Source organism: Schistocerca gregaria, chromosome 8 (genome assembly GCF_023897955.1).
Source record: "Schistocerca gregaria isolate iqSchGreg1 chromosome 8, iqSchGreg1.2, whole genome shotgun sequence".
Taxonomy (NCBI): Eukaryota; Metazoa; Arthropoda; class Insecta; order Orthoptera; family Acrididae; genus Schistocerca; species Schistocerca gregaria.
Window position 1 is genome coordinate 354,187,459 of NC_064927.1, and position 13,946 is coordinate 354,201,404.

General features: G+C 38.3%; 1 protein-coding gene across 2 annotated transcripts in view; it reads right to left on the reverse strand.

The window, feature by feature from the left end:
• Positions 1-13,946, reverse strand: part of LOC126284841 (protein I'm not dead yet-like) — a 235,286-nt gene that overhangs the window by 72,324 nt on the left and 149,016 nt on the right. For both annotated transcript variants that reach the window (XM_049984068.1, XM_049984067.1), the window contains exons 2-4: positions 4,496-4,667; positions 4,085-4,178; positions 751-865 (exon numbers count right to left, since the gene is read on the reverse strand). In XM_049984068.1, coding sequence (XP_049840025.1) covers positions 751-865; positions 4,085-4,178; positions 4,496-4,667 — 381 coding nt within the window. The remainder of the gene's footprint in view (positions 1-750; positions 866-4,084; positions 4,179-4,495; positions 4,668-13,946) is intronic.

A 13,946-nucleotide genomic window follows, 5' to 3' on the forward strand; every position in this document is an offset into this window, starting at 1 on the left:
ATCTTATTCAGCAGATCATCTTCTCTCATATTACACCCTCTGGATACTGATACTGGCTTTATAATCTGGCGTTCAAAGTTCACACTATTTCATTCATACTATTCTTTATCTGCTGAATTCTCTTCCACAACCTCATTCTTTTCTCTTCTGATTCACACAGTTTGCATTCTCTCTGCCTGTGCATGCACACTGTTTTGATGTTTCCCTTTATTTTAATTTCTTATACATAGGCTCATCCCTTCGAAAACATATTCTTCCTATTTTTACCTTTTATGCACCTCCTTTTAAATCTCATTTCTCTTCTCTACTGATCACTGGCATGTTGTATTCAGTATTATGGTATTTTAATTTATTTGCATTTGCATTAGTTTTCTTATTTTTAACGAACTGAAAGACACTTTAATGAACTGAAAGGCACTTTTTGAAATGGTGTGATGAAGATGTAAAAAATTATAATTGCTGGATTCATTTGTGGATTACTGGTTGAAAATTATGATAACGATTAAGATTATGAAAAATATGATGTTGATGATGAGGTGTATCACATGGTGTTCAGATACTATTCATACAGTTGTGTACCAGTTTTCTCCACAAATGTGTTTAGCTAAATGTGCTGTCTCTGTTTCAGATAAAATTCAAATCAAGAAGAATTTCAACATATAATTTATATAAAATCTGCATTTGTTAAGTATCATCAACATGTTTTTTTATTTCATTCTCTGCAAAATACATATTTTGTGTTAGACTTACAGCCTTCAGCTCTGCTAGTACTGCCTTGGCAATTGGTGTGACCATGGCTGTAGCTGCTGTGTTAGATATCCACATAGATACAAACATTGTAGTACCCATCAATCCAAATAACAACCTAAAACACCAGAAAAAAATCAAGGTTAACGCCGCTTAAGTGATAGAAATTATGTAACTCTCAAAGAAACAGGTATCTGTAAATGAAGAACATACACACACAAAACATGTATGAAAACCAAAATCAGATCACAAGAGAATTATCAAATTGTGATGGAAATCAGTAGATGTGAGGTTCATGTACAAACAAACAATCACAAATTAGCAACTCAATAAACATTGGTCCACCTCTGATCCTTACGCGAGGAGTTATTAGATTTGGCATTGATTGATAGAGTTGCTGGATGTCCTGCTGAAATATATTGTGCCAAATCCTGTCCAATTGGCATGTTAAATCATCAAAATCCTGAAATGTTGGAGGGCCCTGCTCCAAATGTTCTCATTTTGGGAGAGAGCCAGCAACCTTTCTGGCCACTGTAAGGTTTTGCAAGCTTCAGGACAAGCAGTAGAAACCCTTGCAGTATGCAGTCAGGCATTATTTTGCCGAAATGTAAGCCCAGGATGGCTTGCCATCAATGACAACAAAGCAGGGCATAGAATATCATCAATGTAGCACAGTGATATAAGGGAACCATGGATGACAACCACAGGGGTCCTGCATGAAATGAAATGACACGCTAGACCATCACTCCCAGTTGTCACGACATATGGCGGCCATCAGTCAGGTTGGTATCCCACTGCTGACAGAGGGAGTCTCCAGACACATCTTTGGCCTGAAACCTCACTGCATGTAGTAGAATTGTCTTCAGTGAGGAGTCTCACTTTAAACTAAGTCCAAGTGACCAGTGAAGATCTGACTAGAGATGCCTCAGACAGTGGTGGGCTACTTATCTTGGCCAGCAAGGTCAATGGGTCTCTCCCCAGTTGGGAATATTTAGAGCATTGTGGGCAGGGCCCTCCAACCAGCTCAGGATTTTGAGGATCTAACATGCCAATGGTACATAATTTGGTACAATATCCATCAGGAGGACATCTCCAACAATGCCATCAATCAATGCCAAGCCGAATAACTGCTTGCATAAGGGCCAGAGGAAGACCAATGCATTATTCACCTGATCAATTTGTAAAACTCTTTCTCTTGAATAAATCATCCAATTTTTTTTAACCTTTTATGTACATTCATCCTCTGATCTTCCAAATAACATAGAGTAATCTCTTTTAAACTGCAGAAAGTATAGGATCGTTAATAAATATAATATATTACCAGTAGACTGCTAAGAGTATACATTATAAATGTCCTAAAATGGAAATATCACATTACAAGTTTTCTAGCAATTTTTCCATGGAAAAATCATTAACAGAAATCTGTAAGCTGCATATTTCATTTCCTCTATTCAAAAAGTGAGGGACAGTCAAATGAAAACCTTAAAAGTATAATAAAAAATGGACATTTCACACCACTGTTTTATAAGTGGATACTGCTGTTACCAATCCATGATGTTAGGACTGCACTACAGGTGGCAGCATATTACAGACAAGCAAAACACAGCCATAATACTAGTTCATAATGTCTGCTCCACTTATGAAATGCATCGAGGAAAAGCAGCTTTCTATTATATGTTTTCTGAGCAGTGAAGGTATGATACCTAGTGAAATCCATTGGCAAATGAATTGCCAGTATGATGATGCATATCTATTACAGCAGCAAATGTAAGAGGGAAGTAGAAAGTTCAGAAATGGTGTCACTCACGTGACACACTCAGTGCCTTGTCAGGCACACTATGTTGTGGCATCAGAGTCTGCTGCGGCAGTTGAAGCCATTGTGATGAAAAATTGTCTTGTGATAGTGGATGAAGCAGCCAAAATCTGAATATTAGTCATGGTTCCGTGATTCACATCGTTCATAAAGTGCTTGATATTCACAAAGGGCCTGCAATACAGGCGCCATGGCAGCGCCACTCTGGACCTGAAAGAATGATGCATTAACATCTGTGAAGAACTTTTGCAGAATTCTGAACCAGTACATTATGGCTTCTTTGTGAGAATTGTTACAGGATACAAAACCTGGGTACACTACCACCAACCCAAAACAAAGAGAGCAAACAAGGGATTGTTCCATTCCTCATCCCCAAAACCCAAAAAGTTCTGGGCTGTCATCTTCAAGGAAGGTTTTGATGTCTCTCTTTTGGGATGAATGAGGCATTGCCTTGGAATACAACACAACTAGGGGAAACAACATCACCAGTATGTAATATTCCAAATGTTAAAAAATCAGCTTTGGCACGCAATAAGATCAAAGTGACATGGACTTCTGACTGCAGCAACATAACAATGCTCAGCCTCAAACTGCCTGTGCAACACTTGCTGTCATTTATGACCTGCACTGCCATATTCGGCAGACCTCACACCGAGTGATTACCACATGTTTGGACAACTCAGAGGTGGTGGGAGAAAAGAAATTTCTTCTGATGAAGAGGTACAGCAGGTGGTGCATGAGTGGCTGCACTTTTTTCCTCCAGAGGAACCCACACAGTTCCTAAATGCTGGAGGATATATGTCGAATGACAAAAAATGATACACTCGTGTTCCGCTTTTGTTCAATAAAAAGAATTAAGGTTTCCATTTGACTCCCTCTCGCATAAGAATTGTTCTTTTAAATCACACAAAATTTTAGTTCTAAATTGCTCAATTGGTATCATCTGAATATCCATTAAATAATTTTTGTGAGGTGACCTCGCTTGAGGATGATGGGTACGAAACTCATCAAAACGTTACGACAGGATGACGCCACCACTTCGCTGATCACCTGAGAAGAGTTCATTGATGACTTATCTTTGTGTGAGTGAAACAGCTGAATATGTGCATTTTGGCTGAATACAGTTAGAATTTCTCATCTAGAAGGAACTGTTTCACAATGATTAATTTTTGCTTGAGGTAATGATCCTCACTCTTTTCTGTTGCATTAGCAGTCTATTCTTGCAGCCTGCTAAGTGGCCTCACAGCAGCAGGCCATAGCAGACATGGCTGTGTAACACTGTGTAGCACTAGAACATTGTTGGTAGGTACTCTTCTGATGATATACTTATTAAATTCCTCAACACATCAGAATCCATGAAAGTCTGGAACATGTGTACTATGTACTGTTGCCCAGAAGTTTATCGGCTGCTGCGCCCACAGCCCACAGCATTCCAGTACCATTATGTCTGTTTGTCATCCACTGAACTCTATCTTGAACTTTTTGGAGCTAAAATCAGCAATGAAAAATGTTGAAGGAACTTACCTTCCTGGGCTTGTGCCAATAACAAGTATTGCTCGTAATGCTATCCTTTTATGGAGGTTGCAATGTTCAACTGATATGGCAATAATCAGCCCACCTGTAAGAAAAATGTTACAATTTTTTTTAAAAAAAATATTCTTCAATTAAGATGTAGAAAAAAAGCTAATTAGTTTTCTTCCTGTAAAGCCATCTCTGAATTTTTAGTTAATTATTGTTAGAGTACCTTACTCATGTTTGTACATTATCGTATGAGGACATAGTGTGAATTAGACTACAAACTTAGAATATTTTGCTGTATTTTGGTTTGCTGACTAGCATTTCACATGTTATTGCTAAATTGTTTGCCTGAAAACTAAAGGTAAATGAAATACCTCTAACTTTTCTAAGTGTAATACAGAGAGCTCTATTACCAACCTATGAACATCATATTTGTCTCCTTGAGATACTGAATACAAACATCATCCGTGCTGAGTATTCCAAGCAGAGGGAACAAAACCACTGGGAGCAATGATGTAACTGGCAGAGGAGCTGCCTCTGTTATCCAGAAGAGAGCCATCACAAGCACCACATAACCACATCTTGCTTCCTGAAAAAAATTGAAGGGAAAGCTAAATTTAAGGCAACTATTGTAACATATCAGCTCTAAGCCTGCTTTGCTTCAATATCCTCTTATTACATCTAGCACATTAAAGAAGTTAGTCAAAATTCCTGGTCTCCTGCACAGCTGAATATGTGCAGCCTTTAATAGCAATTTATTCAGTCTGAATTGCAATTTGGGGTGTTGTTTTACATATGTAAAGGATTGTGCATGAAAATAAACAGAATTTATGGAATTCCTGCTCATTCAGACTGTGGCAAATACACTGTGGACTTACTCACTCAAAGAGAACATATTGGAGGTACCTGTGAGAAGCATCTCCCAGAGCCCAGCTATCATTTGGGGAATGGGTGAACCTCCCCTAATGTGATCATAGTTTGGCAGTTTTAAAAGGTTTCAGGTGCTTGTAGAATACTCTCTCAAGAGTTCTGGAGCTGATGCGTATGTCAAAGAATTTTCCCTTTGATAATGAAGAAACTTTCAGAGTGTTCACTGATAAAATATTCCAGTAGTACAAGAGATCCTGTCAGCAGGCAGTAACACAGAGTGTGTTGTAGTTAGCAGAGTAAGGAGTAGAACAAATGGGAATACCATTAATAGAGGCAAAAGCTGATCAGTTTGTGGACGCTATGTTGATTGACAAAAGGGCTGATGACCAATAATTTTCTGGAGATGCTGTGGACTCATAAAACTGAGAAGTCAATCATGGATTGTTGTGGTGAAAGCTCAGTTTCGGCTTTCTGCTAAAAGTCTTTATTTTCAGCAGATTTTTATCTTATGGCAATGAAAGCAAATATAATATTTCTAGTGCTGTTCTGTGAAATAGGTCACTGACTGTATTTTCAATTAGGAAGCTTGAACGTTTTTGGCCAAAGATACTACTGTAGACATTTTTTAATGTGCAGATACATTGTATTCTGTACATGTTAACTTAAAGATTAGATTTTGTTTGACTGAATGCCTATGTTTCAGTTATTATCCCAAGATGTACTCTTTGTTCCTAAGATTCCGAAAACATCAGAGGAACTAGTTGTTTGGACAAAAGGAGGCTGTGTGTAGGATCTGATACACCAGTTATATTGTGGACTATAATCAGATAGTTACTGGACTCATATTTGTTGTCTTGGGCTTGAGAGTATTCAAACTGTTCTCATGGGTCCAAACAAGGATGGTTACCACTGTCAATACAGTGCCACAAGTGTGGGAATTTATCTAGACTCATCACTGGAGTATTTCCACTTTGGATTTACCTCATGAATCATCTGGTCTGCTACTCATTTCATTTAAAATCACCCAAAATAAAGAAATATCGTTGCCACCATGTCACAGATATTTGTACAAATTTGGTGTAAGAAAGTACGTAAATATTATTGAGTATATATAGGCGGGATAAAATTGTATAGTAGATTACGGTAAAAAGGAGAAGGTGAATACAAAGTGAAACTACTGGTAAAAACAGAAAGAGAAAATAAGATGACAGAAAAGATTTCGAAATGCAACAGTAACAATAACAAATGTAATTGTTGGGTTCAAATTAATGATATGAATATAATAGAGGGAAACATTCCACGCGGGAAAAATATATCTAAAAACAAAGATGATGGGACTTACCAAACAAAGTACATAAATAGAAAGTGATAAAATAATTTTTTCAGATTTTTTAGATCAAAACTTTAGTCAGGGGGCAATTTTGAAATGTCTAGCATTTTCTCCATCTGGCATCAGTACAAAAGGTAGGTTGAAAGTTTTTAACAACTATAACTCCCTTATTTATAAAAAAATTTTATTCAATTTGGTGTCATTAGAAAGATAAAAAGCCTAACTATATCACTAAACTATAAAAAAGCTGCAACTGTGCATATAAATATGTGCAAATCTGTAATTAATGTCTTTTTTATAAACTTCATGAATTTTTTATGACAAAATCACGTTTCACTATTTCAAATTTTGTCTAAAAGAATTCCTATTGCCATACATTTCAACATGAAAAAAATCAGAAGGGTGTTTATTCTGTTTAGTCATTTAAAACAATAAGAACATAAATAATAATATACACATTTCATTTTGTAACTCTTACCCCCATGAACCACGGACCTTGGCGTTGGTGGGGAGGCTTGCGTGCCTCAGCGATACAGATAGCCGTACCGTAGGTGCAACCACAATGGAGGGGTATCTGTTGAGAGGCCAGACAAATGTGTGGTTCCTGAGAAGGGGCAGCAGCCTTTTCAGTAGTTGCAGGGGCAACAGTCTGGATGATTGACTGATCTGGCCTTGTAACAATAACCAAAACAGCCTTGCTGTGCTGATACTGCGAACGGCTGAAAGCAAGGGGAAACTACAGCCGTAATTTTTCCCAAGGGCATGTAGCTTTACTGTATGGTTAAATGATCATGGCGTCCTCTTGGGTAAAATAGTCCCCCATTCGGATCTCTGGGTGGGGACTACTCAAGAGGATGTCGTTATCAGGAGAGAGAAAACTGGCGTTCTACGGATCGAAGCATGGAATGTCAGATCCCTTAATCGGGCAGGTAGGTTAGAAAATTTAAAAAGGGAAATGGATAGGTTAAAGTTAGATATAGTGGGAATTAGTGAAGTTCGGTGGCAGGAGGAACAAGACTTCTGGTCAGGTGACTACAGGGTTATAAACACAAAATCAAATAGGGGTAATGCAGGAGTAGGTTTAATAATGAATAGGAAAATAGGTATGCGGGTAAGCTCCTACAAACAGCATAGTGAACGCATTATTGTGGCCAAGATAGATACGAAGCCCACACCTACTACAGTAGTACAAGTTTATATGCCAACTGGCTCTGCAGATGACGAAGAAATTGAAGAAATGTATGATCAAATAAAAGAAATTATTCAGATAGTGAAGGGAGATGAAAATTTAATAGTCATGGGTGACTGGAATTTGGTAGTAGGAAAAGGGAGAGAAGGAAACGTAGTAGGTGAATATGGACTGGGGCAAAGAAATGAAAGAGGAAGCCGCCTGGTAGAATTTTGTACAGAACACAACTTAATCATAGGTAACACTTGGTTCAAGAATCATAAAAGAAGGCTGTATACATGGAAGAAGCCTGGAGATACTAAAATGTATCAGATAGATTATATAATGGTAAGACAGAGATTTAGGAACCAGGTTTTAAATTGTAAGACATTTCCAGGGGCAGATGTGGACTCTGACCACAATCTATTGGTTATGAACTGTAGATTAAAACTGAAGAAACTGCAAAAAGGTGGGAATTTAAGGAGATGGGACATGGATAAACTAAAAGAACCAGAGGTTGTACAGAGTTTCAGGGAGAGCATAAGGGAGCAATTGACAGGAATGGGGGAAAGAAATACAGTAGAAGAAGAATGGGTAGCTTTTAGGGATGAAGTAGTGAAGGCAGCAGAGGATCAAGTAGGTAAAAAGACGAGGGTTAGTAGAAATCCTTGGGTAACTGAGGAAATATTGAATTTAATTGATGAAAGGAGAAAATATAAAAATGCAGTAAATGAAGCACGCAAAAAGGAATAGACGTCTCAAAAATGAGATCGACAGGAAGTGCAAAATGGCTAAGCAAGGATGGCTAGAGGACAAATGTAAGGATGTAGAGGCTTATCTCACTAGGGGTAAGATAGATACTGCCTACAGGAAAATTAAAGATACTTTTGGAGAAAAGAGAGCCACTTGTACGAATATCAAGAGCTCTGATGGAAACCCAGTTCTAAGCAAAGAAGGGAAAGCAGAAAGATGGAAGGAGTATATAGAGGGTTCATACAAGCGCGATGTACTTGAGGACAATATTATCGAAATGGAAGAGGATGTAGAAGATGATGAAATGGGAGATACAATACTGCGTGAAGAGTTTGACAGAGCACTGAAAGACCTGAGTCGAAACAAGGCCCCAGGAGTAGACAACATTCCATTAGAATTACGACGGCCTTGGGAGAGCCAGTCCTGACAAAACTCTACCATCTGGTGAGCAAGATGTATAAGACAGGCGAAACACCCTCAGACTTCAAGAAGAATATAATAATTCCAATCCCTAAGAAAGCAGGTGTTGACAGATGTGAAAATTACCGAACTATCAGTTTAATAAGTCACAGCTGCAAAATACTAACACAAATTCTTTACAGACGAATGGAAAAACTAGTAGAAGCTGACCTCGAGGAAGATCAGTTTGGATTCCGTCAAAATGTTGGAACACGTGAGGCAATACTGACCCTACGAATTATCATAGAAAATATAATTAAGGAAGGGCAAACCTACGTTTCTAGCATTTGTAGACTTAGAGAATGCTTTTGACAATGTTGACTGGAATACTCTCTTTCAAATTCTGAAGGTGGCAGGGTTAAAATATAGGGAGCGAAAGGCTATTTACAATTTGTACAGAAAAACGAGATGGCAGTTATAAGAGTTGAGGGACATGAAAGGGAAGCAGTGGTTGGGAAGGGAGTAAGACAGGGTTGTAGTCCATCCCCGATGTTATTCAATCTGTATATTGAGCAAGCAGTAAAGGAAACAAAAGAAAAATTTGGAGTAGGTATTAAAATCCATGGAGAAGAAATAAAAACTTTGCGGTTCGCCGATGACATCGTAATTCTGTCAGAGACAGCAAAGGACTTGGAAGAGCAGTTGAACGGAATGGACAGTGTCTTGAAAGGAGGATATAAGATGAACTTCAATAAAAGCAAAACGAGAATAATGGAATGTAGTCGAATTAAGTCGGGTGATGCTGAGGGAATTAGATTAGGAAATGAGACACTTAAAGTAGTAAAGGAGTTTTGCTATTTGGGGAGGAAAATAACTGATGATGGTCGAAGTAGAAAGGATATAAAATGTAGACTGGCAATGGCAAGGAAGCGTTTCTGAAGAAGAGAAATTTGTTAACATCGAATATAGATTTAAGTGTCAGGAAGTCATTTCTGAAAGTATTTGGTGGAGTGTAGCCATGTATGGAAGTGAAATATGGACGATAAATAGTCTGGACAAGAAGACAATAGAAGCTTTCGAAATGTGGTGCTACAGAAGAATGCTGAAGATTAGATGGGTAGATCACATAACTAATGAGGAAGTATTGAATAGGATTGGGGAGAAGAGAAGTTTGTGGCACAACTTGACCAGAAGAAGAGATCGGTTGGTAGGACATGTTCTGAGGCATCAAGGGATCGCTAATTTAGTATTGGAGGGCAGTGTAGAGGGTAAAAATCGTAGAGGGAGACCAGGAGATGACTACACTAAGCAGATGCAGAAGGATGTGGATTGCAGTGGGTTCTGGGAGATGAAGAAGCTTGCGCAGGATAGAGTAGCATGGAGAGCTGCATCAAACCAGTCTCAGGACTGAAGACCACAACAACAACCCAGTGATCACAAATGATGATCAGGTCTCATAAAACACAGTCATAAAATTCTAAAAAGCATTGATTCTGTCAAACAAGTTTTTAATGGACAATATTATGTCTGATTCAAAAGTATATAAACGACCAGTACTTGTGCTGGCACTAGGAGCAAGGAAAGTCATTAAAATGTTTTCATACAGTACCCAGCAAATATCAGTGTGAAGTAGCCATGAATAACTTGAGGAAGCACCACTTGGACTCATGAACTTGACTTTTGCATCTCTGTGTTCTTTAGAAATTTCCAAGCCAGCACTGGTTATTGTAGATAGCTGTGAGAAATGTTTCTTCTTTAATTGTGTTAGAAGCAGCGTTTTGAATTCCATGAGGAACTTGAATGAATTTAGTAGATGATGAAACACACTCTATCAGAAATGTGTTTTCATTCAGTGGTTTGAAAAATTGATTCACTCTTGTCACAGGAATGGTAGAACCAGTCTCATATCATTTTTGTAACATATTTGTGAACTTTGTTATCTCCTCTGCTGTAACACAAAAGATTTTTATTCCTAGAACATGAGTTTTGGCAAATGTAAACAGATCTTTTGGATTTAAAATGTGACTGTCATATGGTTGCTGTAAAGTTGCTCTTGTTGCTAAACATTTAATAGTACCACCAACTCCATCACATGCATTTTTGCCATGACTAGTGGCAAAAAACTTCCATTCTGCAGTTAGTCCACTATCTTGCTTATGATGACACAAATTAAAAAAGCTCTTAAACTATTTATATTGTGCAGAACTGCCATCACTGAAGTACATAACATGCTGGATGTGTGGTAATTGTTCCCATACATGCTGCAAACAGTCACTTATACAACACAATGACATTGACTTAATGAAACCATCTGTTTTAAAGTACACCACAAAAGGATGAAGAGTGGCTTGAATGTCCTGCCAGTGAAATCCTTGTGCAGCATCCTGAAGCAAACAGGTATAGTTCTCTGCAAAATCCACTATGATGATGCATGTAGTATCAGAGAGGGTTTCTGTGCTTGATTTGAAGTAGTGACTCTGAGATTTTGATACATAATGATGTTGTGATAAGTTTTGAAGTTTTTGTATGAGATACTCAACAAATTCATCTGTCATCTTCATTAAGTCTCCAGTGTAGGTCGGTCACTTTGCATACATTGTCTGAATACAAATTTTCACAATCTTTTAAGGACTCCAGCTCCATTAAAAAATTGCGCAGCTCATATTCATCAGGACACCGAGAACAACGATGCAGGCACTCCTCCTTAGATTTAACATTGCTTCTAACATAGATGCATACACCTCCACATTTATAAGTTTCCTTGCAAAAGCTACTTATTAAATCAAAGTCTGGTATATTTGCTGTACAAATCTGAGTGTGCCAAAGCCAGTGCTCACTGATACACAGCACAGAAACCTCCTTAAGATTACAGTTTAAAATTACTTCTGGCTCACACATTTTGTTGACTAGTCCTTGTACATTCTGATACAGCAAAGTCAAGCCACCTAGATTTGGTGCACAGCTCACCATAGTGACCCCTTCAGGTTTTGACCAAGTCTGACACGTTTGAGGCTTGGTCAGCCTTATATGTTCCAAATTGCTGATACAAGATAATTTGTTATTTACCATACTAAGTATTTTTTGGGCCAGCAGTGTCTTTCCTATTTCACTTAGGCCTTGACCATGTCTTGTATGATAATTTGTCGAGCAGTTACAATTATCAGAGGGTTCATGGTTACAACTGATACATTCCTTAATATCTAAAAGCATTGCATTTTAAACTGTTTGCAAATTGTTTCAAAATATTTGTTAGCTTAGGTTATTTCTCTGTTTACACATGATGTTTCAATTAAATCGTAATGATGAGGTATTTTAAATAACACATATGTGTTTGTTAACCTGCGCAGTGTAGTCTTCAGAGCTGTTGTTGATGCAGCTGTTTCATTATGGTATACACCATTGGAACCACTTATAAGAACTGCAAAGTCACTCCTTGACAAATTACTGCAATCTTCTGTGTTGGTGAGGATCTGCTTGAATCTTGCTCCAGGTTTCACAATGCCTTCAATTTTAATGCTTTTTGAGTTGTTAGGGTCTTCGTTTTTGTAGCCATCCCTCCTCCAAACCATCAGACTAGGTTATGATGTGTGTTGCTTTTTCTCTTCCGTGACTCTGTGCTCCAGCTTGTTCTTTATCTGTTTCATTAGATACATTGTTTGTTTTATTCCATTTCAAAACAGGCACCATCAAATCTGCTTTGCTGCAAGATTTTTTGCTGTGTTTCTTTTTCGATGATTTAAACACATCTGCGCTTTTTGTGCCACAATCCACGTTGTTCTGCTTCGTGTGTTTGGCTTCAGATGTGAGTTTGTGAACTTCATTATCTTCAGGTCCATTATAATCGGGTATGTTACATACTTTAGGCCTAATAGTTTTCAACCTACATTCATCACAGTTCCAGTTTTTTATGATTATCTCCTGTTCCTTTAGTGAGATATCTACTTTTCCACATCGAAAATGAAATATGTTACCACATTTCGTGCACTCAACACCACTTCTTACAGTTTTCTGGCATTTTCGACAATGTTTATTGGCCCTGTCGTCTGTATTTGTATTAGTCAAATTTTCTGATACCACATCACTGTACAATGGAGATTCGCACTGTTGTTTAAGTTCATCATTCTTTAGTTTTAACTCACGAATTTCATCTAATAATTGGCATATTATTATGTACTACTTATTTTTTATTGTGTTGATGCAAAGATATTAATTGTCTTGCACTACTGTTTTGTTAAGGATAACCAAAATTTACTAGCCTTGGTGAAAACTGAACATTTTGTGAAAATAAATGATTGTAATGTACTCTTGTTAAGTTGTTTAAAAAAGTGTCACATATTCCTACAAGAGGTGGTAGTAGTTATAACGAGACCAAAGTTCCTATCATGATATGTACGCAAACCAATACCTGTTGAATCTGTTCTCTCACTCACATCCGTCTGTTATGTAGAAGTATTCACCACAGGCAGTGCTGCATGTGGTTGCCATACCCTGAAGCCCTTCTTCACAGTGAATCATGCATGCTCTCAGATACGACTGGCTCCATTCTGATTGTATCTCATGCATTGATCACATACGTTATGGCACAAAGTCGAGCGCTGGCACGCCAGTCAGGAACAACAGAGAAGAGATGGCTGTGAGAAGACGTCAGCCAACCGCACACTGACTGACCCAACTCCAGGATGACAACGCAACAACAGCGGCTCACATTTAAAGAGGACATAAGCTCCGTGACCGGCTGGTGACGGCTCAGTTCACCAGCAGCTTCAAGATTAACAATTTCCATAGCAGTGTCAATGCTAGTCACTTCGCTTGTAATCTCTATGTAGCACAGACTGGGATTATCTGTACCAAAGAATACTGGTTATTTCGTATGCCGCCCTTTGCCTGCGACACATCTGTGTAATTGCAAAAGCTAAGTATTGTAATTTTCTTATTGTATTAAAACTCATTAATAGGATTTGTTTGAATGTTTGTCTAGTGAACCGAGTATGCAGGCTTCCTAGACAACACAACATGCACCTGTCAAGTCGGCACATTTTCGATGGGTTTGGCGTACATCAGTGTCTCTAAACGTCCCCTTAGCCAGATCTGATGAACAGGAAGGCGACACTACATGACCTCATCGACCCGAACCGTCGTCCATGAAATTAAAAAACCCACAAATACATTAGCATCCATATTACTGCCTCACGATCCGTAGAAAACGGGTGGTGCCCTTGTCTTCAGCAAGGATAACGTTCTACAATAGCACTAGTAGTTCACCGAACAGAAATCAGTGATGTGCAGCGCCTCGTTCGTAATCAGCTTGGTAAAGAGTGTAGCCCGATGAGTCTGTCACCGACAATTCC